At 41.2% G+C, this 23,773-nt stretch overlaps 2 protein-coding genes across 6 annotated transcripts; one reads left to right on the top strand and one right to left on the bottom strand.

The window, feature by feature from the left end:
* Positions 1-4,062: 4,062 nt before the first annotated feature.
* On the bottom strand, positions 4,063-5,580 carry LOC112774631 (uncharacterized). Its single transcript, XM_025818469.1, has one exon. The coding sequence runs from the start codon at positions 5,578-5,580 to the stop codon at positions 4,063-4,065; it is 1,518 nt and encodes a 505-aa protein (XP_025674254.1).
* Positions 5,581-10,335: 4,755 nt separating this feature from the next.
* On the top strand, positions 10,336-23,730 carry LOC112789846 (homeobox-DDT domain protein RLT2). Of its 5 annotated transcripts, none has more exons than XM_025831937.3 (18): positions 10,336-11,376; positions 11,526-12,011; positions 13,183-13,256; positions 14,094-14,394; positions 14,471-14,560; positions 14,642-14,806; positions 14,885-15,107; positions 15,588-15,688; positions 15,791-15,877; positions 15,952-16,104; positions 16,231-16,383; positions 18,653-18,862; positions 18,966-19,646; positions 19,728-20,288; positions 20,647-21,237; positions 21,364-21,468; positions 22,083-22,343; positions 22,516-23,730. In XM_025831937.3, the coding sequence occupies exons 3-18, from the start codon at positions 13,240-13,242 to the stop codon at positions 23,326-23,328; spliced, it is 4,512 nt and encodes a 1,503-aa protein (XP_025687722.1). In that variant the 5' UTR covers positions 10,336-11,376; positions 11,526-12,011; positions 13,183-13,239; the 3' UTR covers positions 23,329-23,730. The 5 variants fall into 5 exon arrangements, 4 of the variants coding, with proteins under 4 accessions (XP_025687722.1, XP_025687719.1, XP_025687718.1 ...); XR_003196428.3 differs by having other exon boundaries at positions 10,354-11,376; positions 13,969-14,394; positions 22,204-22,343; XM_025831934.3 differs by having other exon boundaries at positions 10,354-11,376; positions 13,969-14,394; positions 16,309-16,383.
* The last annotated feature ends 43 nt before the right edge of the window (positions 23,731-23,773 follow it).

Raw genomic sequence — 23,773 nt, 5'->3', positions numbered from 1 at the left:
AAGAGAAAGTTTAGGGTCAATACTTTTATTAAAATTTGGTTAGTATTTAACTAGTGTACAGAATGTCTCTGGTACGGTTTAGGAGGAGGATCGGGAACCTGCAGGTCGAGGCGGATGTCGGACAGTTCAGGCGGAGCGGAGGGGAGGTACCTGCAAAGACACTCCGACGCTCAAGTCAGAATGGATCTAAGAGGTAGAAAGTGTGAGGGATGAATGAATACCTGGAGGGACTTGGGTCCTTTTATTTATAGGAGATGGGGACCTGTCTTATCTTATCTTGTTTGGTTAAGATAAGGGAGGTGTTTGAATTTGAAAGTTGGTTAGGAGCTCTATAGGGCCGGTTTTGGGCCTTTCGGAGGGGGGAGACGGGTTGGTCCGAGGAGCCGGGTTCGGGTCTGGTCTCGGGTCCGGGATCCGTGGGCCGGATCCGTAACAGTTGCCCCCGCAGCGGGAGAGCGAGCAAGGTCGGTTTGTCGCTAGGAGGTGAGGTGTTTTCAATGCGTCTTCAGTCTTTCTCGAGTGTTCGTTTGGTTTTTCGTGACGAGGTCGGTGTCTCGGTTTCGTTTTGTGAAAGATTCGTCTGACCGTTTTTGGTCTTGACGTGACCTTTCCGTGCTTGTTGCGCCCGTTGCGTCCTTCGAGGCGTGATTTATTAGTTTGTTTTTCCAAGGGGGCATTTATTGCGAGAGGGTTTTTTCTCTTTCTTGCCCCTATGAGTCTTCATTGTGCCTAGGGTTAGTCGTGTCTTTTTGCTTTCTTTTGAAACCGTTTTTGCTTTTGTTCCATTTCCCTTGTCCGTTTTTTTCTTCTAAAGAAAACTCTTCATTCTGAAAGGGAACTCCTCTTTTCTCCGTGGTTTTTGCTTTCTGGTGCCGCTCTGCTTCTTTTGTTTTTCTAGTTCTCCTCAAGCTTCCTTCTGAATTACCAGGTTGGCATGCTTTGCCTTTTTTCTTCTTTACTTTGTGAATGCTTGCTCTGTTTTTGCCATGCGTTGTTCTGCCTGTTTTCCTTTTTTATTGCATGTTTATTGTGTTTGGTGTTTGTTTTTTGAGTTTCGGGGGAGGGGCTGAGCACCGCCGTGTTTACTTTAATTGTAGTGGTGGGTCATCGCGTCGGGTTGGTAGTGGTGTTAGGTTTTCGTCTTGCTACTGTGTAGAGTTAGTAGGCTGATGGTGGTGCTCCTCCCTGTTTTAGGTATGCAGCGTCGGAGAAATGAGGGTGTGGGAGCCCCAGTAGCCCCCTCCAGGGGCGTTCCCAATCGCTACGGTTGGGTGACCAGCGATGTATGGGGCGTTCCGTCGCGGATGACGGAGGGTGATCTTCAGCGGCTCCGCGATCAGGGGGCAATCTGTGGTGGTGGTGATGAGGAGGGGCGGTATGAGCTCGTGCTCCCTGATGCCGACGAGCGCGTCTGTTATTTGAACCTTCATTCGCCCACCGTGCCGGACTGGATGTGGGTTTATGAGTCTATGTTTACTCGGCTTGGCGTGCGGTTCCCGTTTTCGCCGTTTGTCCAGGGTTTGCTTAGTCGGTGTTCCGTAGTGCCGTCTCAGCTTCACCCGAATAGTTGGGCTGCCGTGCGATGCTTTGAGCTGGTGTGCCGGTATCTTGATCTTCCGGCTTCTGTTCCTGTTTTTCTTTTTCTTTTCTTATGCACTCTTCTGACTAAGGAGGGGAAGCATAAGAAAGGATATATGTCTTTCCGTGCTCAACCTCATCGCCAGATTTTTGGGTTGTTTGAGGATTCTTTTCACGGGTTTAAATGGGAGTATTTTAAGGTGCGTCCCGTTCAGGGGCACCATCCGTGTTGGCTTACATTGGAGGGCGAGCGCCGGTTTCCGACGTATTGGAATTTTGGTGCTGGCCCGTCGGTTCTGACTAAAATTACTTATGATGATTTATCTCGGGAGGATAAGGACATTGCCAGCGTTTTGTGGCATTTGTTTGGCGAGCGTCCGTTGAATCCTCGAGACGTTATGGGGGATCCTGAGGCTTGTCGGACATATATTGGTGTGTTCCCTTTTTTTTTTACTCTTCTCCTGCTTCTTTTCAGTTGAGATGGCTGGCGGGTTGACTTCTTTGGCGAGGCTGAAGGCAGCGCTGGTCCGGGAGGAGGGGTCGTCGTCTCCGTCTACTCCTGTTTCGAATCCGGCTGTGGATTCTCAGGCTGCTTCTCAGGGGGTGGTTTCTTCGGGGGCTACTGGGGCTCAGGCTCCTCCCGGTCCTACGAGTTCGCCTGAGGTTGTCGTGGTGACGGCTGCTGAGGCTTCTCGGAAGAGGAGTAGGCCTGAGGAGCCGGGCAGCGAGACCTTTGAGGAGGAGGGTTTGGTACCTAGTGTGATGGACCGACGTTTCGATGCCACAGGGTTTATTGATCAGCACTTGATGCCTGGAACGGAGTCATTTTTTGATGGCTGTGATGTCTCGTTCCAGGCAAAGTCGGTTTATCGTGCCCTTCTTCGCTCTGCCGTAGTTGTTCGGAAGGCCGAGCCCGTGATGGCTCAAGTTGGTTTGTTGGAAAAGAAGCTTCGGCAGTCTCAGGCTGAGGTGGCTAAGCTGAAGGAGGAGCTTGAGGCTGCCAATGTTGCGAAGGAGAGGGCGGTGAAGTCTTCGGAGGATGCCGGGGCGGAGATTCTCAGACTTTCCGGTGTTGAGACTTCGCTTCTTTCTCAATTGGCAGAGGAGCGGTAGCGCGCTTCGGATGCGGGCTCTCAAGCTGCCGTGCTTCTTGCTGAGTCGGAAGCTCTGAAGGCCGAGGTTGATGCTTTGAAAAAGGAGAAGACGGGGCTGTTGGCTGACGCTAAGGATGCTATCGCTGCTACCGAGGAGACGATGAAGGCACAGGTTCTGGTGATGGCTCCTGGCGTGGACATGTCCGTGATGGGAGCGTTTAAGGTTGTTCGTGATGGTCGGATTGTCGACCTTGAGTAGCTTTTTAATCTCTGTAATTAGTATTTTGAACTTTGCTTGTTTCTGAATATTTCGAATGGCTAAGGGCCGTAACTTCGTTTTAATGGTATTTTCGGCCGTCTGGGCCTTTTTGTATGATCCGTCTTGTGGTGTTTTTGGCCGTTCGGGCCTTCTTGTGTATTCTGAGCTATTCCGTTTGTTTTCTCGTTTTCCTCAACCGTCGTCTGGTCGGTTTTTATGGATATCCGCGTGTTCGGCCTAGGGGGTGATCAGTCCTCCAGTGGTGGCCGTGTCTTTTGTTCCGTATATGGGACGTGTTGAGAAGTGGAAATAACTTGTAATGGAAATTTTATTTGAATGGTTGGGCCTCATTAAAACCCTCCGTTAACGGCGGGAAAGAGTACCCGAGATTAAAAGACGAGAGTAAAAATAAAAAATGGAAAGAAAAACAAAGGGTGACCTATTTAATTTTGGTTTAAGTGTAGTATCTTCGCAAGTTGGCCGCGTTCCAAGTCCTTGGGACTTCGTTGCCGTTGAGTCGTTCGAGTTTTTTTCGATTACGGCCTTGATTCTGTATGGTCCTTCCCAGTTGGGGGCGAGTTTTCCTTCCCCTGGGGTCGAAGGACCGATATCGTTTCGTCGTAGGACGAGGTCGTCGGTCGCGAACTCCCGTCGGATAACACCGTGATTGTATTTTAGGCTGATTCTTTGTTTGAGCGCTAACTCTTTGATGTGAGCTATGCTTCTCTCTTCGTCAATAAGATCTCGTTCTGCTTCCTCGTCGTTACTTCCGACTGTTTTCCTGGGGCTGGGGTCCCCGATTTCCACTGGGATGACTGCTTCTACGCCGTATGTTAATCGGAAAGGCGTTTCCCCCGTGCTCGTTTGGGGTGTTGTTCGGTACGACCATAGAACTGACCCTAACTCATCTGCCCACAGTCCTTTGGCTTCGTCGAGCCGTTTCTTGAGTCCTTTAACGATTATTTTGTTTGCGGATTTCACCTGTCCGTTTGTTTGGGGGTGTTCTACCGAGCTGAAGCGATGGGATATGTGTAATCCTTCTAGGAATTCTCTGAATTTTTTGTCGGCAAACTGGGTTCCGTTGTCTGAGATGATGACCTCGGGGATTCCGAATTGGGTGATGATCTGTCGTCAAACAAATTTTCGACACTGGGTCGCCGTTATGGAGGCCAGAGATTCGGCCTCGATCCATTTGGTGTAGTAGTCTATGGCAACAACGAGATATCTGAGTTGGCCGGGCGCTGCGGGGAAGGGTCCGACGAGGTCAATTCCCCAACTGCCGAACGGCCGTTCTGCCGATATGGTGCTGAGTTGGTGTGGGGCGGCTTGGTGGATATTGGCGTGTCTTTGGCATTTGTCGCAGCTTTTTGCCAATTGTATGGAATCTCGAATGATTGTGGGCCAGAAGTAGCCAGCCCTGATGATCTTTTGGGCTAGCGTTTTTCCTCTGACGTGGTGACCGCAGCAGCCCTCATGGATCTCGCGTAGTATGTACTCCGTGTCCCCGGGTTCGATACATTTGAGTAGGGGTTGCGAGAATCCACGTTTGTATAGTTGTCCTGCTATGATGGTGTAGTTGGCGGCTTCCCTTTTTATTCGCCTTCCCTCTTTTGGGTCTGGCGGTAAGGTTCCGTCGAGGAGGTACTGTAGGATAGGGTATGTCCAGGACTCCCGGTTTGAGGATGCTAGATGCGCGTTGATTATCGTTGATACGGAAGGTGACCTAACGACCTCCTGAATTAGCGATTTGTTACCGTGTCCTGATTTTGTACTGGCTAGTTTGGAAAGTAGGTCCGCCCTGGCGTTTCGTTCCCTGGGGACGTGTTGTATGGTAATGCTTTCGAATCCTTCCTTCAATTCGTTTACCTTGTTGAGGTATTGTTGGAGCAGGAGATCCCGTGCCTGGTAGCTTCCGTTGATTTGGGAACTGACTACCTGGGAATCGGTATTTACTTCAAGGACCTTTGCACCGACTTCCCGGGCTAGGGTCAGGCCTGCTAAGAGGGCCTCGTATTCTGCTTGGTTATTTGATACTGGAAATTCATATCGTACTGATTGTTCAATTGTGATCCCGTTTTGGTTTTCGAGTATAATTCCAGCACCTCCGTGAGTGGAGTTTGATGAGCCGTCGACGTGCAGTTTCCATGGTTCGGGGGTGAGCTTAACCGGAGTCATTTTAGCGATGAAATCGGTCAAGACCTGCGCTTTGATGGCATTTCGGGGTTCGAACCTGATCTGGAATTGGGATAACTCGATGGACCATGCTAGCATTCTTCCTGCTAGGTCAGGTTTCTGTAATACCTGTTTGACCGCTTGGTCGGTTCGGACTGTTATGGGGTGAGCTTGGAAGTATTGTCGCAGGCGTCGGGAAGCCGAGAGGAGTGCGAAAGCTAGTTTTTCTAAGCGTGAATAGCGAGCCTCTGCATCCTGTAGGACTTTGCTTATGAAGTATATGGGTTTTTGCTCTTTTTTCTCGTTTTCCCGGATGAGTGCTGCTGCGAGTGCTTCTTCTGTTATGGAGAGGTACAGGTAAAGTGTTTCCCCTGTTTGGGGTTTGGCGAGGATCGGTGGTTCCGCTAGAACCCTCTTGAAGTGTTGGAACGCTTCTTCGCACTCCGTCTCCCATTTAAAAGGGGTTCCTTTTTTCATTAGTTTGAAGAAAGGGATTGCCTTCTGGGCCGATGCCCCGACAAATCGGGATAGCGCGGTCAGTCGGCCAGTAAGCTTTTGGATGTCTGAGGTTTTTGGGGCTTGTCATCTCGAGGACGGCACGACATTTCTCCGGGTTTGCCTCAACTTCGCGTTGCGTAATCATGAAGCCGAGGAACTTTCCTGCTTCCATTCCGAAGGCGCATTTTGCCGGGTTGAGCCGCATTTGGTGTTTTCGTAGGGTGTTCATTATTACCTTGAGGTCGTCGGTTAGTTGCTCACCGGATTCAGTCTTGGCGAGCATATCGTCTATGTAGACTTCTATTTTGTTTCCGGACAGGTCTCGAAATATCTTGTTAACAAGTCGTTGATAGGTGGCTCCGGCGTTTTTTAAGCCGAAGGGCATTACTGTGTAGCAGTAGGTTCCGTCCGGGGTGATAAATGCTGTTTTTTCTTCGTTTGGTCGGTGCATCGGGATCTAGTTGTAGCCGGAATATGCGTCCATGAAGCTGAGGTATCGGTGGCCGGATGCTGCGTCTACTAGCCCGTCGATGTTTGGTAGGGGGAAGGCGTCCTTCGGGCAGGCTTTGTTGAGGTCTGTGTAGTCGACGCACATTCGCCATTTTCCGTTAGATTTCCTTACTAGTACGACGTTGGCTAGCCAGGTCGTGTAGGGGAGTTCTCGGATGAAGTTGGCTTCGAGTAGGGCTTTAACTTGATTTTTAACCTCGGCGGCTCGGTCTGGTGACATTTTCCGTCTTCTTTGTGCTACTGGCTTAGCTTGGGGGTCCACGGCTAGATGGTGAGACATTAGGTCGGGGTTTATTCCCGGCATATCGGCTGGTGTAAATGCGAACAGGTCTCTGTTCTGTTTTAAGAGTTGGGAGAGTTCTTCTTTAAGGTCGTACGGGAGGTTTCTGTTAATGAAAGTGTATTCCTCTTTGGTTGGCCCTATTTGTAGCTTTTCCATGTCTCCTTCTGGTTCCGGCCTAGGTTGGCCGTCTAGTCGTGCGTCTAGGTCGGCAAGGAATATTCCGGCCGCGTCCCGGGATTTTTTCCTTAGGGCTAGGCTATTGTTGTCGCATTCGGCTGCGACTTCTCGGTCTCCGTGAATGGTTCCGACGGTACCGTCGTCGGTTCTGAACTTCATGAGGAGGTATTTGGTAAAGATGACTGCAGAGAAGTCGTTGATCGTTTTCCTCCCGAAAATGACATTATAGGCTGTGGAGTCTTTTAGGACTACGAATTCAGATAGGATTGTCTTTCTCTGATTGCTTGTTCCTATGGTGATGGGGAGGGTAATCGAGCCATCTGGTTTGAGAAAGTTGTCTCCGAGGCCCGTGACGCCGTGGCGGTGTGTTTGGAGGTTGTCGTTGCGGAGCCCGAGTTTGTCGAAGGCTCCTCGGAAGAGGATGTTGGAGTCTGCGCTGGTGTCTACCAGTATTCTTCTTACTAGTCCTGTTCCGATTCGGGCTGAGATGACGAAGGGGGCATCTTCGGCCGAGGTGCCGTGTTGGCAGTTCTCCAGTAGGAAAGTTATCGTGTTGTCAGCCGTGGCGACTGGGTCTTGGTTTTTGACGGCCATTATCTTGAGGTCTTTTTTCATTGTTAGTTTTGATTTGCTTGATACGTCCTTGCCTGTGATGACGTTTACTATGATGGTCGGGTCTTCTTCCGGGCTTTCCCTGGGGGGTAGCTTTTGAGTTCTCGGGTTACGCCCTTCTCTTTCTAGCGACTTGTCTCTGTCGGCGCGCCTTGGTTCTCTGATGATTTTGGCGAATTCTGGAAGTTTTCCGTCTCGTATGGCCTGTTCGAGAGCGTCTTTAAGGTCAAAACAATCTTGTGTTTTGTGGCCGTAGCCTCGGTGGTAGTCACAGTAGAGGGTTTTGTTGCCTCCTGTCCTTTCCTTGAGTGGTCGGGCTCTGGGGATGATGCCTCGATCTGCTATTTGGTGGTATATCTCCGTAATTGGTGCTGTTAGGAGCGTGTAATTAGAGAATTTTCCTATTCTCGGTGGCCGGTTGGCCGGCCTGAGGTGGTCTCGTTGGTTCTCTTTGGGTGGTGGGTTGTGACGTGGAGCCGGGTTGCCGTGTTGGGTAGCAGCGTGGTGCCGTTTGTTGGCAGCGACGACCTGGCTGACTTCCTCGTCGTTGATGTAGTCCTTGGCGACGTTCTGAATTTTGTGCATGGTCCATACTGGTTTGGTAGTGAGGTGCTTGCGAAAATCTTCATTCATGAGCCCGTTAGTTAGGCAGAGGCTTGCAACGGAGTCCGTGAGTCCATCGACCGTCAGGCATTCATCGTTGAAGCGGTCGAGGTATTTCCTTGTGGATTCTTCTTGGTTCTGTGTGACCCCTAACAAGCTGATGGGGTGTTTGGCCTTGGTGATTCTGGTTATGAATTGGGCCATGAATTTTCGTGCTATGTCGTGGAAGCTGGCTATGTATCCGTTTGGGAGGGCGTTGAACCATTTGATCGCTGGTCCGGCAAGGGTTACTGGGAAGGCTCTGCATCGGACCGCGTCGGATGCTCCTTCTAAGTTCATTCTGGCCTCGAAGGCCGTTAGATGTTCTTGGGGGTCCTTAGTTCCATCATACTTCATGTCGGTGGGTTTGTCGAAACCTTTGGGGAGTTTTGCTCTTAAGATTCTTTCTGTGAAGGGCGTGGCTCCCATTATGATGTGGTTGTTTCTCGTGCGTTTGGTGTTTCGTCGTCTCGGGTCTTCGTCCGAGTCGTGTTGACGACTTAGATCGTGGGACGCGCTGCGGTGGTGTTTCTTGTTGTATCGCCGTTCTGGCGATTTCTCGTGTCGATGGTTACGTGAGGTACTGCGGCCATCTCTCCTATCGTGTTGCCGGGTTGGCGTCCTTCCGCGGTGGGATCGTGGCCTGGAAGTTGCCTGGCTTCCGTGTTCGTTGGCGTATTTTTCTCTGTCGGTCAGTTTGCCTTCAAGTTCCCGGACTCGGAGGCAGAGATCCTGGATGATCTGTGCCGCTTTGTCCCTTGCTTTCTCGGGATGTTGTGGGTCCGTGACTATGTGTTCGTTCGTGCGGTGGATGGTGCTTGCTATCCTTGCTTGGTTCGTGACCTCCTGCTGTTCTGAGGCCGGACGACGTGGTCGGGAGTCGTCCTGGCTTGACGGGTTTTCCTCCAGGATGCCCTCCATCTGGTTCGACTGTCGCAGGTCCCCACAGACGGTGCCAATGTACAGAATGTCTCTGGTACGGTTTAGGAGGAGGATCGGGAACCTGCAGGTCGAGGCGGATGTCGGACAGTCCAGGCGGAGCGGAGGGGAGGTACCTGCAAAGACACTCCGACGCTCAAGTCAGAATGGATCTAAGAGGTAGAAAGTGTGAGGGATGAATGAATACCTGGAGGGACTTGGGTCCTTTTATTTATAGGAGATGGGGACCTGTCTTATCTTATCTTGTTTAGTTAAGATAAGGGAGGTGTTTGAATTTGAAAGTTGGTTAGGAGCTCCATAGGGCCGGTTTTGGGCCTTTCGGAGGGGGGAGACGGGTTGGTCCGAGGAGCCGGGTTCGGGTCTGGTCTCGGGTCTGGAATCCGTGGGCCAGATCCGTAACAACTAGTAAAAGAAAAATGAGTAATCACAAACTATCGGTAAAATTTTACACCATTAAAATTTTTGATAATGACTAATTGATAGTTACAAATCACAAAACTTATTGTCATTGGTCTCTAATACTTCTCTTACTAAAATATGGACCACTGACACCATAAGCTCACTAATTATAAGTTTTTGGAACATTATTAGTAAATTAGTCTTATGGTTATTATGTTATTTTAGCACTTTTGCAAAGTTTTAAATAAAAGAATATGGTGAAGAGTGGGAAAAAAGAATGAGGGTAATGTAAATAAGTAAATATTTAGGATGTATTTGTTTATGGAATTGAAATTGGATATTGGATTTTTAAAATATGTAAAATGTATGCCACAAGTTCAGGAAATTTTTTAAATAAATAAAAAATATTTTTCTTAAAATAAATTAAAACAAAATTAAATATTAAACTCAAAATTTTTTTGGAAGGATAAAAATTAAGGTGAACCTCTTATGATTTTGGTCAAAATTAGATGGATTCCACCTAATAATATATGTTTCTTTTAAACATTTATGATATTAGTTTTAATATGTATTTATATTAATGGTAAAAATTCGTATGGTTAGCAAATTATATTTAACAAACTTAACAAACTTAGTTTAACATAATTTGATTAATTTTAAAATTTAAAACTATGTTAATAATTAATTATTTAATATTATTTAAAATTATGATTTAGAAACAAACACTAATTAATTTAAACTCAATATAATTTATACTAAATATGAGATCAAAATATCAATTAAAATTAAAATGTTATGATTTGAATTTGTCAATTTATTTAATTTAAAAAATAAAGATATAATTAAAATTGAAAAATAAATAACTAAACAAAAATATTTTTTTAAGAAAAATAAAAATGTATTTTTACATTAAGAAGCTATGTTTAAACTAAATACAACTTTAAAATTCCAAGTCATTTTTTAAAATACAATTAAATTTTATTTGAAAAATTTATTAATTAATACTCAGTTTTTCTGGACACATTTTAGTTTTTACCACGGTAACAAATGAGCGTATAATACACGCGCGGAAAGGGGTAGTGTTCACGGTAGAGGTGAAAACTAAGTACGAAACCACACCCCTATAGCCCTATCTCTTTTGTTCAATGCAAAACGATAAAACGACAAAGCCACAAACCGTTTAAAGTTTGAAACGAACGAAATGGTTAAGATCTAAGGATTTGGAATTGGAGCACCCCAACCCAACCCCAAAAGAAAAACACAAGAAAAAAGTTAGAGAGAGAAACCCTCAAAAGATTTAGAGAGAGAAACACACAAAAACCACGATCATACTCGGAAAAGAAAAAGAAGTCAGTCAAGTCATATATATCCACAACAATTCCTCTCGCTCTCTCACACACACATTAAATCTGAATTTACTTTTTTTCTAAAATTTCGTTTCTCTTTACTCTCTCTGTAGCATTTTATCGAACACATTACGGTATATACAAAAGCTTATAAAATTTCGAAAAAACGAAACAACAAAAAAACAATTTCATGGCTGTGATTGGGGACTGGGGCAGCATTACTGCTCGTGGTTTCTTCTTTTTTAATCAGAGATCATCATATTTTAAACAAAATCAACTTCTCAATTTTTCGTATGAGTTGTATAGTTTAGCAATTTTTCTTCTTCTAATGCTGCTTCATTTCCCACCATAGTTGGTTTAGTCTTGAATATTCAACTATTTGCATTAATTATTATTATCGTTCTTTCGTTATTCCCAAAATCTAACCCCGCATCACAATCACGCACCTTCTCAGAAGAGTGAACTTCAACGATTCCCGTAGAGAGAGAGAGAGAGAGAGAGTAGCTGAATGCTAGAGAGAGAAGCTCTGAATTCGTGTTCCCAACCACTCCTTTTGGCTCAGATTCTTGGATGAAAAAAAAAATCTGGGTTTCTTTCCCTTCTTGATTTTCATCTATGTGTTTTTGGTTTCTTGTGTGATTCTGAGTGTCGATTTTATTTTGGTTCTTTTTTATTTTGGGGGCTTTCTGTGGTTCTTTGTTTCTGGGTCTGGGTATTTCGTGCAAGTGGAACTTTGATCTTTGGGTATGGAGGGTGGTGGTTCAGAAGAAGAGAAGAGGAAGGAGAAGCCAGCGGAGGTTGAGAACAAGATCAAGCGCAGAATGAAGACTGCTTTTCAGTTGGAAGTTCTGGAGAAAACTTATGTTGGTAAGGGAAGTTTTTAGCCATTTTTGAATAATTTTGTTGTACCCCTTTTGCGTTTTGGTTTTTCCCATAGTTTTGGTGGATTGTGAAGTGAATTTTGTGTTGAAATGTGAAACTTTGGGTTGTGATGATTGTGCATTTCTTTGGTTCAGGAGAGGCTTACCCTTCAGAAGCAGTGCGAGCTGAGTTATCTGCGAAGCTGGGTCTGTCTGATCGTCAACTGCAAATGTGGTTTTGTCACCGGAGGCTGAAGGATAGGAAATCAGCACCAACAGCGAAGAAGCCCCGAAATGATCACCCGCCTGTGGCACGGGATTCAGTGCCCGTAGGAGAGGGTCTTGAGCAAATGGCAGTGGCTGATGCCATGCATGATTGTGGTTTAGCTTCTGGGTTGAAGCCATTTGGATATTCGGATCCAAGGCAAGTTGTTCCAAATCCTTCGATTTCCTTTCCTAGAACAGGAGCTGGATTGCCAACAATGGAGAACAATAGTTACTATGAACCACATCAGGCCATCGAGGTGCTGCGAGCAATTACGTTTGTGGAGAGACAGTTGGGTCAGCCATTAAGAGAGGATGGACCAATTCTGGGAATGGAATTTGATTCCTTGCCCCCAGGGGCATTTGGTGCCCCAATAGGTAAACTTGTTTTTTCAACCTAAAATCATTAGCAATACTACTAAAGTTGCTGTTGCAATTAACATCTGTAGGACAAACATAGCAAAGGGGTGGGAAGGGAAAGGTGATGCCATTTTATTTTAATTAGAAAACTGATCTGTAATCCATGCTTTTGGCATAGATGGGTTTGAATACTATTGAGAGATGGGGAGTAGAAGACTTATAATAATAGCATTTCTACTGTAGTGCTAGATGATTAGATCAATAGATGTTCTAGAGTGAATCTAGAGAGATTGGAAAGCTATCCTATGCTTCATAGATTACTCTTTTATTGTTTTTTCTGCTCCTGTATAGAGGACCTCTTATTCTCTAATCTTGTATTATTTTTTCTCTCTGTCTTAATGAAATTCTTCTTTTATAAAGAGAAAAAAAATCTTTAATAAGTAGCAGTGTTTCCAAGTTCCAACAATATTAGAGATTTAGCATGTCCAAGTTCCAATAATATGGAGTGCATATGGCCTCAATGGATTAGTTACTTTTGTGTCTTATAAATGTGTATCTAATAAGTACAGCTCTTATACAAATGCTTTTGTGCATTTGCATGGGATAATTTTCATAGCTTATTTAGTAGAACAAACATAGCAATGTGCTAATAATTAAGCATATGAGAATATGCTAGAATCAACTTATGTATGTCTAAACTTTTTAAATTAGCAATGCCTGTGGAAATACCTTAGTCAAGTATCCTAGCATAAATACATTTTAACATTAAATGTGTCTCACGTTAGGGTAATTTAAATTTGTATGAGTTTTTCTTAAATGAACTCGGTCTTTGTCTAGATTTGATTAGGTAATTATCCATTTAAATTGTGGGATATTTGGTAGTTAATATGTGAAGTGAATGAGATCTATTTATAGGCTTTTAAACATGTATCTCCATTTTGAAAGTTGGTACTTTGAAATTTTGTTCTTTCGTCATAAGTATATTTTACACTCAAAAGATAGCTTTGAAGGTCAATAATCACACTTCTGATATTTGAAAAATTTTAAGGAGTGGTTTTTGAAAGGGTTATTCAAACATATTGTTCTTAAATATGCACGAGAGAAGTTTCGCTTGTTTCATTTGGGATGGCTTTATGCTCCTCTAAGCGCTAAAGCTTTGATCCCTCACCAATTTTTTATATTATTCCAGAGGAAGTGACATTGGGACAGCATAGGCATTCTGGAAGCCCTTTCGAGGCAAAAATTTATGATCAACGAAACAAGGTTTTATTTCTTTTCTTTTTTCCATTATTTATTTCCTCTATGCTCAGATTTAAATGTGTGCGAGGAAAGTGTTTTTACTATTTTAACCTTAAATATTGATATACTTTATATCTGTTCCTTCCTTTGTTATTCTTTTCATTTGTCATAAACAAGGTCGGTAAACTTGTCAGAAGTCTAAACATGACTTGTAAACTTAATAAGGGTTTACTTTTTTTTTTTGAATAACATTGAAAATATAATATAATATCCAATTATAATATATTTATTCATAGTAATGTAAAGACAATTCAGAACTTGTCTTGCAACATCATATTGAGGCAAACACAAATCATAAATCCTAAATTAAATTTAAATTCCAGAAAAAAGTAACAGATCAATGCTTAAATATGTTAAAACTGTTATCATAAATTTAGCAAGTTCTAAATAAAAGTGCTTTTTTGTAAGATACTGTATTTTGGTTAATAAGCGACCTAATTTTGACTAAATTTGTTAATTCACAAGTCATAATAGTACCTTAGCCTACCTAAGTTTATCCTAGTTTACCCAAATTTAGCCAAATTCACTTGACTCGTAGTTTCCAAACAAGTTAACAAATAACAGTCACCAAGTATACATGCTTGACTTATCTTAAGGCGAGAAGGGGGGAGGGGGTTAATAAGCTGCTTATATGCACTGTTATGTTTTATCTCTTGGATGAAATGTTCGATTTCAGGGCATTCCAAGGACTCTCCACGAGTATCAGTTTATTCCAGAGCAGCTAACTGTTAGAAATGAGACATTTGACAGAGTTGCCCCCACTATCCATTACAGTTCTCCTGATTGCATTTCACATTCCAGGACTTCACTACCTAGCCAGAAATCTTTGCTTGGTGGGAATGAATCTACACCATATGGATATGGAGTTCAAGATCAGATGCCTGCTTTGAATCATTTGTCTCAGCATGTCAGGCAGAATCATGTTTTGCCTTCTGCTTCTGGACAGATTGAGGGTATTCCACGAAAGAACACATTTGTTGATGTAACAGTTGTTACTCATAGTGGGGTTCACCCAATAACTCTGACTGACACTGCACTAGTGCCATCTGACAACACGGTTATCCATGAGGAGGAACCTTCAAGGTTTCAGAGGAAGCGAATGGTATATAGACCTGCAACACCATGTTTATTTCCATAGAATGGTTGCTTAGTGCTTGCTGACTCATCTTTGCTTGCAGAATGAAGAAGCTAGAATACGTCGTGAACTTGAAGCTCATGAGAAAAGAGTTAGAAAAGAGATTGGAAAACAGGATATTCTAAGGCGAAAGGTTTGAGTCACTCTCAACTTTTCTCCCTTTGATATAAATTTATTTTATGATATAGCTAATACTGTCATGCCATACATTAAGAGGGAAGAGCAAATAAAGAAAGAGATGGAGAGGAATAACCGTGAAAGGCGGAAAGAAGAAGAAAGGTTGTTACGTGAAAGACAGCGAGAGGAGGAGAGGTACCAAAGAGAACAGAGGCGTGATCTGGAGCGTAGGGAGAAGCTTTTACAGAAAGAATCAATGAGAGTATGTAAGATTTTCCTACTAATTCACTCTGATCTGTTAAATGAAAATAACTGATGCTAATCTTAGTTATTCTTGTAGGCTGAGAAACTGAAACAGAAGGAAGAACTACGCAGGGAGAAAGAGGCAGCAAGGATCAAAGCTGCTTATGAGAGAGCTCTTGCCCGCAGAATGACCAGAGAATCAATGGGACTTATTGAAGATGAACGTCTGGAACTCATGGAACTAGCTACATTGAAGAAGAGACTTCCTTCGATACTGGCTCTTGATTATGAAACTATGCAAAATCTCGAGTTATATAGAGGTGAAGACATTAATGGGATTATGCATCTTGTGTTTATCTGCTTCCTAAAGATTACACTGTTTGGACATTGAAGTTGATTTGTGGTATTTTTAATTTTTCTCATCTGTTAACATCTATTTCATTTTGACTGAAATGAAGTGCTGTCTACTTTGTGTGTGTGTGTGTGTGTTGTGTTTTGGCTTTTCTTTTTTGGGAAGGGGGGGGGGGGGGTTATGAAATAATGATGATGACAAAAACCTCAAGGTTAACTTTTGTACGAATTCTTCCTGTCTTTATAACTGTACGACGGATAGGAATTTAAATATTTTTATGGTCAATTAGGTGTTTAAACATAAAAAATGGGCGTCACTTTAAAATCATAATTTTAATTGATTGTTTTGGCTTAAAACATGACTCTCATTTTGGTTTAGCCTGTGATTCTTATGGTTGAAATATTCAATGCTGATCTTCAAGGGAGCCATTGTTGGAATTTGTTTTCAGATGGGCAAACACCATTCCCACCCAAGTCTGTGCAGTTGAAAAAACCATTTTCAATCCAACCTTGGTCAGACTCTGAGGAGAAAACAGGAAATCTTCTCATGGTTAGGTTTTCTTTTTCATATATATATATATATATATATATATATATGTTTGGCATTCTTTATAAGAAATATGCTAAAACTTTCTGATCACTTCATTTTTAGGTTTGGAGGTTTTTGAATACTTTTGCTGATGTTCTTGGAATATGGTCGTTTACCTTGGATGAACTTATTCAAGCTTTCCATGACTATGTAAGTTATTTCTTACCTGGTTAAGCTTGTGATTTCTTGCAATGGATTTGGTTTATCTCTTCTTAATACTGCAGGATCCAAGGTTGTTAGGTGAAATTCATATTGCTCTTTTGAGATCTATTATGAAAGATATTGAAGATGTTGCAAGAACTCCCTCCACTGGATCAGGAGGTAACCAAAACAATGTTGCCAATTATGGTGGGGGGCATCCTCAAGTAGTTGAAGGGGTAAATTTTTATTTTTTTTTCCTCCAACAGCTTTAGAATTTAGGTCTACATTCTCTGTTCCTTGCTTAACATGAAAAGGTTTGTTTTAATAACGTGAAAAAGGTTTATTTTACTTACTTTTCTCAGGCATATGTGTGGGGTTTTGATATAAGAAATTGGCAACGGCATTTAAATCCATTAACATGGCCTGAAATTTTGCGGCAGTTTGCTTTGTCAGCTGGATTTGGCCCAAAATTGCAGAGACATAGTGAATTGGTGCATCCTTGTGATAACAATGAGGTGATTTATATTTTTCTGTTAGTTAATTATTTTGACTGGCTGGCTGTGTTCAACAATCATAGTTTTCAGCTTGAGTAGTTGCCTTCTTCTTTGCCATTATTCCTCTGCACACAATTATGCAAAGAGGGATGATAGGCATGCACACAAGAATAGTACATTGACCACTCATCCCCCTTAACTAAGGTTAAATAGAAATTAAAGTAAAAAAAAAATGTCTTGAGAGAAGAGAAGGATAGATACAAAAGTTGGATGAGATAGAGATGTTGTCAAACTAATAAATCATACATATATGTATACTATATACTAAGAAAAATGTCAAAATTTAGTATCTGTACCTGAATGGATCTGTACTTGCATCAGTGCATAGCATCGATAACGACGTCATTGAGCTCTATCATATATCATGTCTACAGAGAAACCGTTTACATGTAGATCTCGTCTGACCACTTCATGGATGGTCTTCCTAGGCCTTCCTCTACCTTTCACCATTTGTCCATCTTTCATCTCATCCACCCTCCTGATTGGGTATTCTGTCGGTCTTCTTGTCACATGTTCAAACCACGTGAGACACGATTCTATTATCTTTTCCACAATAGGTGCTACTTCAACTCTCTTTTATATTTTTGTTTCTTATTCTATCCAATCGCGTATGACTACTCATCCTTCTTAACATCTTCATCATTGCCACACTTAACTTATGTTCGTGTTCCCTTTTGGCCGTTCAACATTCTGACCTTTACCTTTTCCTTTGTGAACTAGCTTATTTATCCTCGCCCGTTCACGAAAACGCGGGAATTCTTGCTCATTTAACATTACATCCGAGCACCGATGCAGCAGCTCTTGCTCATTTGAAATTGTACACGGGTCATACAGCGCGTTGCTTTCGGGCAACGACCTAGGTTTAGCGCAATAACGTCTTTAATCCATGTCATGAAGATTTGACTAAGTTTTTATGTTGGCTGTCGAAGACTTAACACAACCCTCCTCGTTTATCCGAGCTTGGGACCGGCTATGTACTGCAGGTGTAGCATCAGTGCATAGCATCATATTGTTAAAATCTTATTATACTAAAGTCTAATCATGTATATTTATCTATGCCGGCTCATCTTTAATTGGAACTTTCCCTCTATTCTGTCCACATTTTTCTTCCCCATTGTAACATTAATACTTGAAGTTAAAACTTGTTCCACAAGGGATTAAAAAAATATTGATTGACTGACACCAACGTGTGAACTAAGCTTCTAATTGTTTGTCATTGAATCAAATGCAACATGAAGCTACAATGGGTGTGAGTATTAATCACAAGTAATCTAAAAAAATTCTAAAATATAATTGAACGAAATATTTGGGTAAAAAAAAATTTAATCACGGAATACAGTACTCCCATAAATAAGTTATGAATAAATGTAGAAAGAAAGGTTTTAAAATACCTAATGGTGAAATACATAATCTTAGTTAGAAATTTTTTTATTATAAAATAATACTCTAATCAATTATCTAATATTTTTTTATCATGAGTATATTAAAAAATATCATATAATTAATTAGAATACTATATTTTATTGTAACAATTTTCTTTAACTAAGAATATGTATTTCGTTATATTGTATTATAGTTTTTTTTGTATTTTTTATCAATATTTATTTATGTTATTAAACTTAGTTAAATTGATAAATATATTTAAATGTAATACTACTTTTATCAACATTAATTTATTAATTTACTTATTTTTAATTATTAATTATGTATAAAAAATTTATTATTCCACGAGGCGCTTGTTCGTCTCGCGTTTCCAACCTGAATGTGCCTTTACTTTCAGCATATCCATAGCGGAATGTGCTAAACGCTTAGCGTTTTTGCATAGGAGGCGCTTTCGTGATTGGTGCTTTCTTCATGGAATACAGATTTGGATTGGGCGCCAATGAGTCGGTGCGCCAAAAAAATACAAGGGCACTAGTTTGAAAAGGGTCACGCTTTGGTAAAAGGTTTTAAAAAGAGTGATATACTGGAAAAAGGCCTCAATTTGGAGAGGAATATTCTGCTAACTCTCAACATTTTTTGCGCAGCAATGACCTAATTATAAAATTCAAAACAGTATAAGGACCCAATTAAAAGCTTTTAAATTATAGGGATTTAGTTTCAAATTTGGTTAAACTATAGGACTATCAGAGTAAGTTAACCCAAAAATTACATATTAGGAACAAAAAACATTCTATGCATTTCTTAAAAACTGGTATTTTTCTTTATTTTCTTCGGGTTGCAAGTGCAGGGTCATGATTGTAAAGACATAATCTCTCATCTGCGCAGTGGAGCTGCAGTAAAAAATGCAGTTGCTATCATGCAAGAGAAGGGATTATCTAAGCCAAGTAGATCAAGACATCACTTGACTCCTGGAACTGTTAAATTTGCTGCATTTCACGTCCTTTCTGTTGAAGGGAGCAATGGCCTCAATATATTGGAAGTTGCAGAGAAAATTCAGGTGTTTTGTGCAATTTATTTTATTTTTTATTTTATTTTATTTTTTCCTGGATGTCTTCTTCTTGAAACTGAATTATTCATGCATTCCTATGTTCTTTCTTTAGAAATCTGGGCTCCGTGATCTTACAACAAGCAAAACTCCAGAGGCTTCTATATCTGCTGCATTGTCTAGAGACACAAAGCTATTTGAAAGGATCGCTCCTTTGACGTATTGTGTACGCCCTGCATATCGAAAGGATCTGTCTGATGCTGAAGCAATTTTTTCAGCTGCCAGGGAAAGAATCAGGGTATTCAAAAGTGGATATATGGATGCTGGTGAAGCAGAAGAGGGGGGAAGAGAAGATGATTCTGAAAATGATGTAGCAGAAGATATTGAAACCGATGATTTAGGAGCTGAAACTAATATAAAAAATGGGGGTTTCAGTTCTGTAGAATTTAATTCAAAAACCGTAATGAGAATTAGAAAGGACACTGGTAAGGTTTCTCAAACACTTGGTTGCTATGACCATGAGAAACTGGATGAGGATATACTGTCAATTGTTTCTGAAGGCATTGATATGCACAAAGGGATTAGTGCCTCTTGTGATATTGCTGTTTGCAGCAATGGTGTGTCTAATCCTAATCTTGAAGGTATGGATATTGATGAAAGCATTCCAGATGAGTCGTGGGTACAGGGGTTAATGGAAGGAGAGTACTCTGACCTCAGTGTTGAGGAGCGTCTTAATGCTCTCGTTGCTTTGGTTAATGTGGCAATTGAAGGGAACTTAATTCGTGTTACACTTGAGGTATTCCTCATTTTAAAATAATTTTCTATTGTTGTGGGTTGCCTTAAAAATATATGGTTTTCTGATGAGCAGATATTTCAGGATCGTCTAGAAGCTGCAAATGCTTTAAAGAAGCAGATGTGGGCAGAAGCACAGCTGGGTAAACGTCGTATCAAAGAGGACTACTTTGTTAAGATGCATCCTGTATCTAATTTCAGCAACAAGAGTGAATCAAATAGTGCATTTCCATCACTTGAGGGCAAACAGAAGCCATTCCTTTCTGTTGATAACAAGAACGACGAGGCTTTATTAACCCCTCTTGGCCGGTGCAACCAGATCAACGAACTACTGGAAAATCCAAATCATATTGAGAGTTCCTCATTTGAAGTTAGCCACCAGCTCCATCGAAGTTCTGCTAACCAAGATAATTATTCTTTTCAACAATTTGGATTTGCTCCTGAAAAATCAAGGTCAAATATAAAATCTTACATTGGTTACTTGGCAGAACAAACCTACATGTATAGGACATTGCCTCTTGGCTTGGATCGCAGACATAACCGATACTGGCAGTTCATTACATCTGCTTCTCCAAATGATCCTGGTTGTGGCAGGATTTTTGTGGAGTTGCATGATGGTTGTTGGAAATTGATTGATTCTGAAAAGGTATTGCTTCTGTGAGATTGATGTCCATTATATGATTTCCAAGTGAGAACTGTGTGCATTGTGTGCCATATGGCGGCATTTTTATTTGTTTAAGTCGTCACACCCTGACCCTGTCTAGCCTGATTTATTTTATCCAAGAGATGTCTGTTACTGATGTTTTGCTTGTGGAAATGATCACCTCAGTGTTATGAAGTTTGTTGTTTATTGGAAGTTGTTCGATGTCTTCATTTCTTTAGCATTTAGATATTAAGTTTAATTCTCATTGATGTCATGAACTAATTCTTTCTGTTGCATGTCCATTTTTTTGTATCCTAAACATCTCTAGTTGGGTTCTTTTATGTATTCCATTTACTTACAGGGATTTGATTCCCTATTGGGTTCGTTGGATGTACGTGGGATCAGGGAGTCACACTTGCATATGATGTTGCAAAGTATCGAGATGGCGTTCAAGGAATCTATTAGAAGGAATGTCCATAATGGTGATGCAAGAATGGAGAATGGGGACACTGTCAAGAGGCTCAAGACAGAAGCTTTTGAAGTGGATACGAACAATTATTGTAGTGATATTCACCATCCTACATCTGTGTGCATCGATAATTCAGATGCTTCAAAGGTCTCGACATCTTTTGCAGTTCAGCTTGGAAGAAATGAAGCTGAAAACAGGGATGCTCTTCTGAGATATCAGGACTTTGAGAAATGGATGCTAAATGAATGCCTAAATTCGTCAATATTATGTGCCTTGAAGTTTGGGAAGAGGAGGCGTAGCAAACTGTTGACTGTGTGTGATTCATGTCATGATGTTTATTTCTTTGATAGAATCAAATGCCCTTCCTGCAATAGAACTCTCAATGCTCACGGCAAGGCAAAGATTGACACTGATTATTTTCATGTTTCATCTTATCTTCCTTTGAGAATGAGATTGCTGAAGGTCTTATTGTCAATTGTTGAGGTGATGACCTACTTTTATTTTGTTGGCAATGATTTTTAGCATTTAGATAATGTGTTTCCTTATTGTTTGTTTCTGTTTCTTGTTCACTGGAAGTCTGCAACTGATCATATTTAGCCATGGTGGTAGGTTTCTGTTCCCGAAGAAGCTTTTCACGGTATTTGGACCAACAGTTATAGGAAATCATGGTGTACAAAACTGGATGCTTGCTCATCAACTGAAGACCTCCTGGAGGTTATATTTCAACATATCTTGATAGAGCATGCTTTGGAACTTAAACTTGTTTTGCTACTTGTTAAGCATTTTTATACTGGCCTGTCATATAGTTGTCATCATATTGTCAATGATAAATCCTTGATCTTCCTTTCTCATTACAAAAAGTATAATTAATGCTAAATTGATGGTTGGTTTTGAAGACTCTTTAAGTGTTAATAATTGAATTTGTAGCTGCCAAATGTTTTTTGAAGATTACAGGAGGAAATCTAGGTGATTACTATGGTTGATAGATTTGCCATGTTTTGAATACTGGTACCCGGAGGAAATAACATAGCCTTAAATGTAAAATTGTGGACAATAATCTCTTAAATTTTCCCTATTGCAATTTTATGGTGTATACAAGTTAACACTTTCTTCTGACATAGTAATCTGTATATGTGTAGTTATTCTGACCTAACTAAAAGGGTATATGTCTAGTTATTTGTAAGTTAAGCATCTCAAAGATTTGGGTTTTTTTTAATCCAAATCACTTTGTCCTCCTTTTTAATACCCTGAAGCTACTTGAGTATCTGTGATGTATTCTTTTATTCTAAGCTTGTTATTTACCAGTTAATAATGTGTTACACTTTCAGATATTAACTGTATTAGAAAGCGCTATAAAGAGGGAGTATTTGGATTCAAACTATGAAACTACCTCTGAGCTGCTGGGTTCGTTTAGTTCTTCTGGATGTCCTCCAACTAATGATTTTGTAGGTGCTGAAAGGATACTTCCATGGGTGCCGTGCACAACAGCTGCGGTGGCTCTGAGACTCATGGAACTCGATGCATGCACCTCTTACACCTTTCAGCAGAAGATGGAGTCTGAAAAGGATAAAAGAATTGGAATTGTTATGGTGGGTATTTCTGATTCAATAGTAAACTTTTATATGAATTTAGACATATTTATTTGATAGGAACCATATTTGAGTTTCTGAGTTAGAGTTGGTTGGCATGCCATCAATAGAATTTTTTGATCAAATTATGTTTTCTCGTTGAAAAATTTACGCCAGTCCTTGTCACTTTCAGAAGCTTCCGACAAAATATGCTTCTGCCAAATCATCCTGCCGTGATAGTGCAATTGAAGAAAGAGGACAAACGTCCCAACAGGGACAAAGATCCCAGCAGGGACAAAGCATGCATAAGGTTAAGCATACTGTTGAAAACATGGTTGGTCTTGGTGCTGGCCTTGCAAGTTACAGCAGAGGACAAAGGTCCCGACAGGGCTGGAGCCATTCTTGTGTGAGTGGGAGATCACAAGGACGGATTCTTAGTTCAAGACATGATTCTAGAAAGAGAAGCACGACCTCTAGCAGCATGAAAATAGGAAATTTACTTGGATGGAAAGGGAGACCATGTAGGCATGCAGAACAAAATGTACGTGGTCGTCGGAGTGTTCGAAGTAGGCAGAAACCGGCTGTCAAGGTCTGTGTCACCGGTGTTGAGAAGGACACTCCAGATGATATCACAGGGTATACAGCTGGTATCTTTATCAATGAAAAGATGAATGGAAGTGAAGTGGAAGCTGCTGCTAGAAGTGTTAGCAGCTCAGAAAAATCGGCCTATGAAAATGATATTTATCAGTCAACAGTTGATGCGTATGAATATCTAATTGATGATAATAATAATGATGGATATGAGGGTGGATTTAGTGGAAAATCTGAGAACTTTGTAGAGGGGAGCAACCGTAATGTGGATGATGATGAAAATGAGGACGTTGATGACAATGATGATGAAGACGGACAAGTTGATGTTGAAGATTATATAAGCCACAAATCAGATACTGACGCCGGAGAAAATGCCGACCAGAACATGGATCCTAATGGAACAGATTCAACTTAATCGGAGTACAGTGATTAAAGAAACATGCCATGAATAAAGTGACACCATAGTGTTTGTAGGATCATTCTGAATATATATATATGCGCAAGTAATGTAGGAATAGGTAAATGGGTAGGTACTCGGGATAGAATTTGTAGAATACAAAAATGATGCAAGGAAATTTGTTCTCCCCTCTCGTTAAATGATGGCATCGCTGGGAGAAATTAGATTCGTGGACAGCAAAATCATCTCATAGACTTTGATTTGTATTATTTGAGTGAGTTTGGTCATGTCAATCTGAGAATGATAACGTGTTAATACTTAAATATAGTGTACAGAGAGTTGGGAAATTAAATCATTTCTCGCCTCTCCATAAAATTTTTATACCATTTGATCCTATTAAAGTTGAATTTCTCAACCAAACCACCGAATTCAATTCACACAATTGACAGTTTGCATTAGACGT

Source organism: Arachis hypogaea, chromosome 3 (genome assembly GCF_003086295.3).
Source record: "Arachis hypogaea cultivar Tifrunner chromosome 3, arahy.Tifrunner.gnm2.J5K5, whole genome shotgun sequence".
NCBI classification, from domain to species: Eukaryota; Viridiplantae; Streptophyta; class Magnoliopsida; order Fabales; family Fabaceae; genus Arachis; species Arachis hypogaea.
Note: the sequence above shows the minus strand (reverse complement) of the source record. Positions and strands in the feature narration are given on the sequence as shown.

What these genes read in the sequence shown, in the direction of transcription:
- LOC112789846 (XM_025831933.3), top strand. Translation starts at nt 11,256, where the DNA reads ATGGAGGGTGGTGGTTCAGAAGAAGAGAAGAGGAAGGAGAAGCCAGCG. An exon ending in AGGATATTCTAAGGCGAAAG is followed by an intron (nt 14,561 to 14,641) that starts GTTTGAGTCACT and finishes CCATACATTAAG; the next exon opens with AGGGAAGAGCAAATAAAGAA. An exon ending in CAACTGAAGACCTCCTGGAG is followed by an intron (nt 21,469 to 22,082) that starts GTTATATTTCAA and finishes TTACACTTTCAG; the next exon opens with ATATTAACTGTATTAGAAAG.
- LOC112774631 (XM_025818469.1), bottom strand. Translation starts at nt 5,580, where the DNA reads ATGAAAAAAGGAACCCCTTTTAAATGGGAGACGGAGTGCGAAGAAGCG.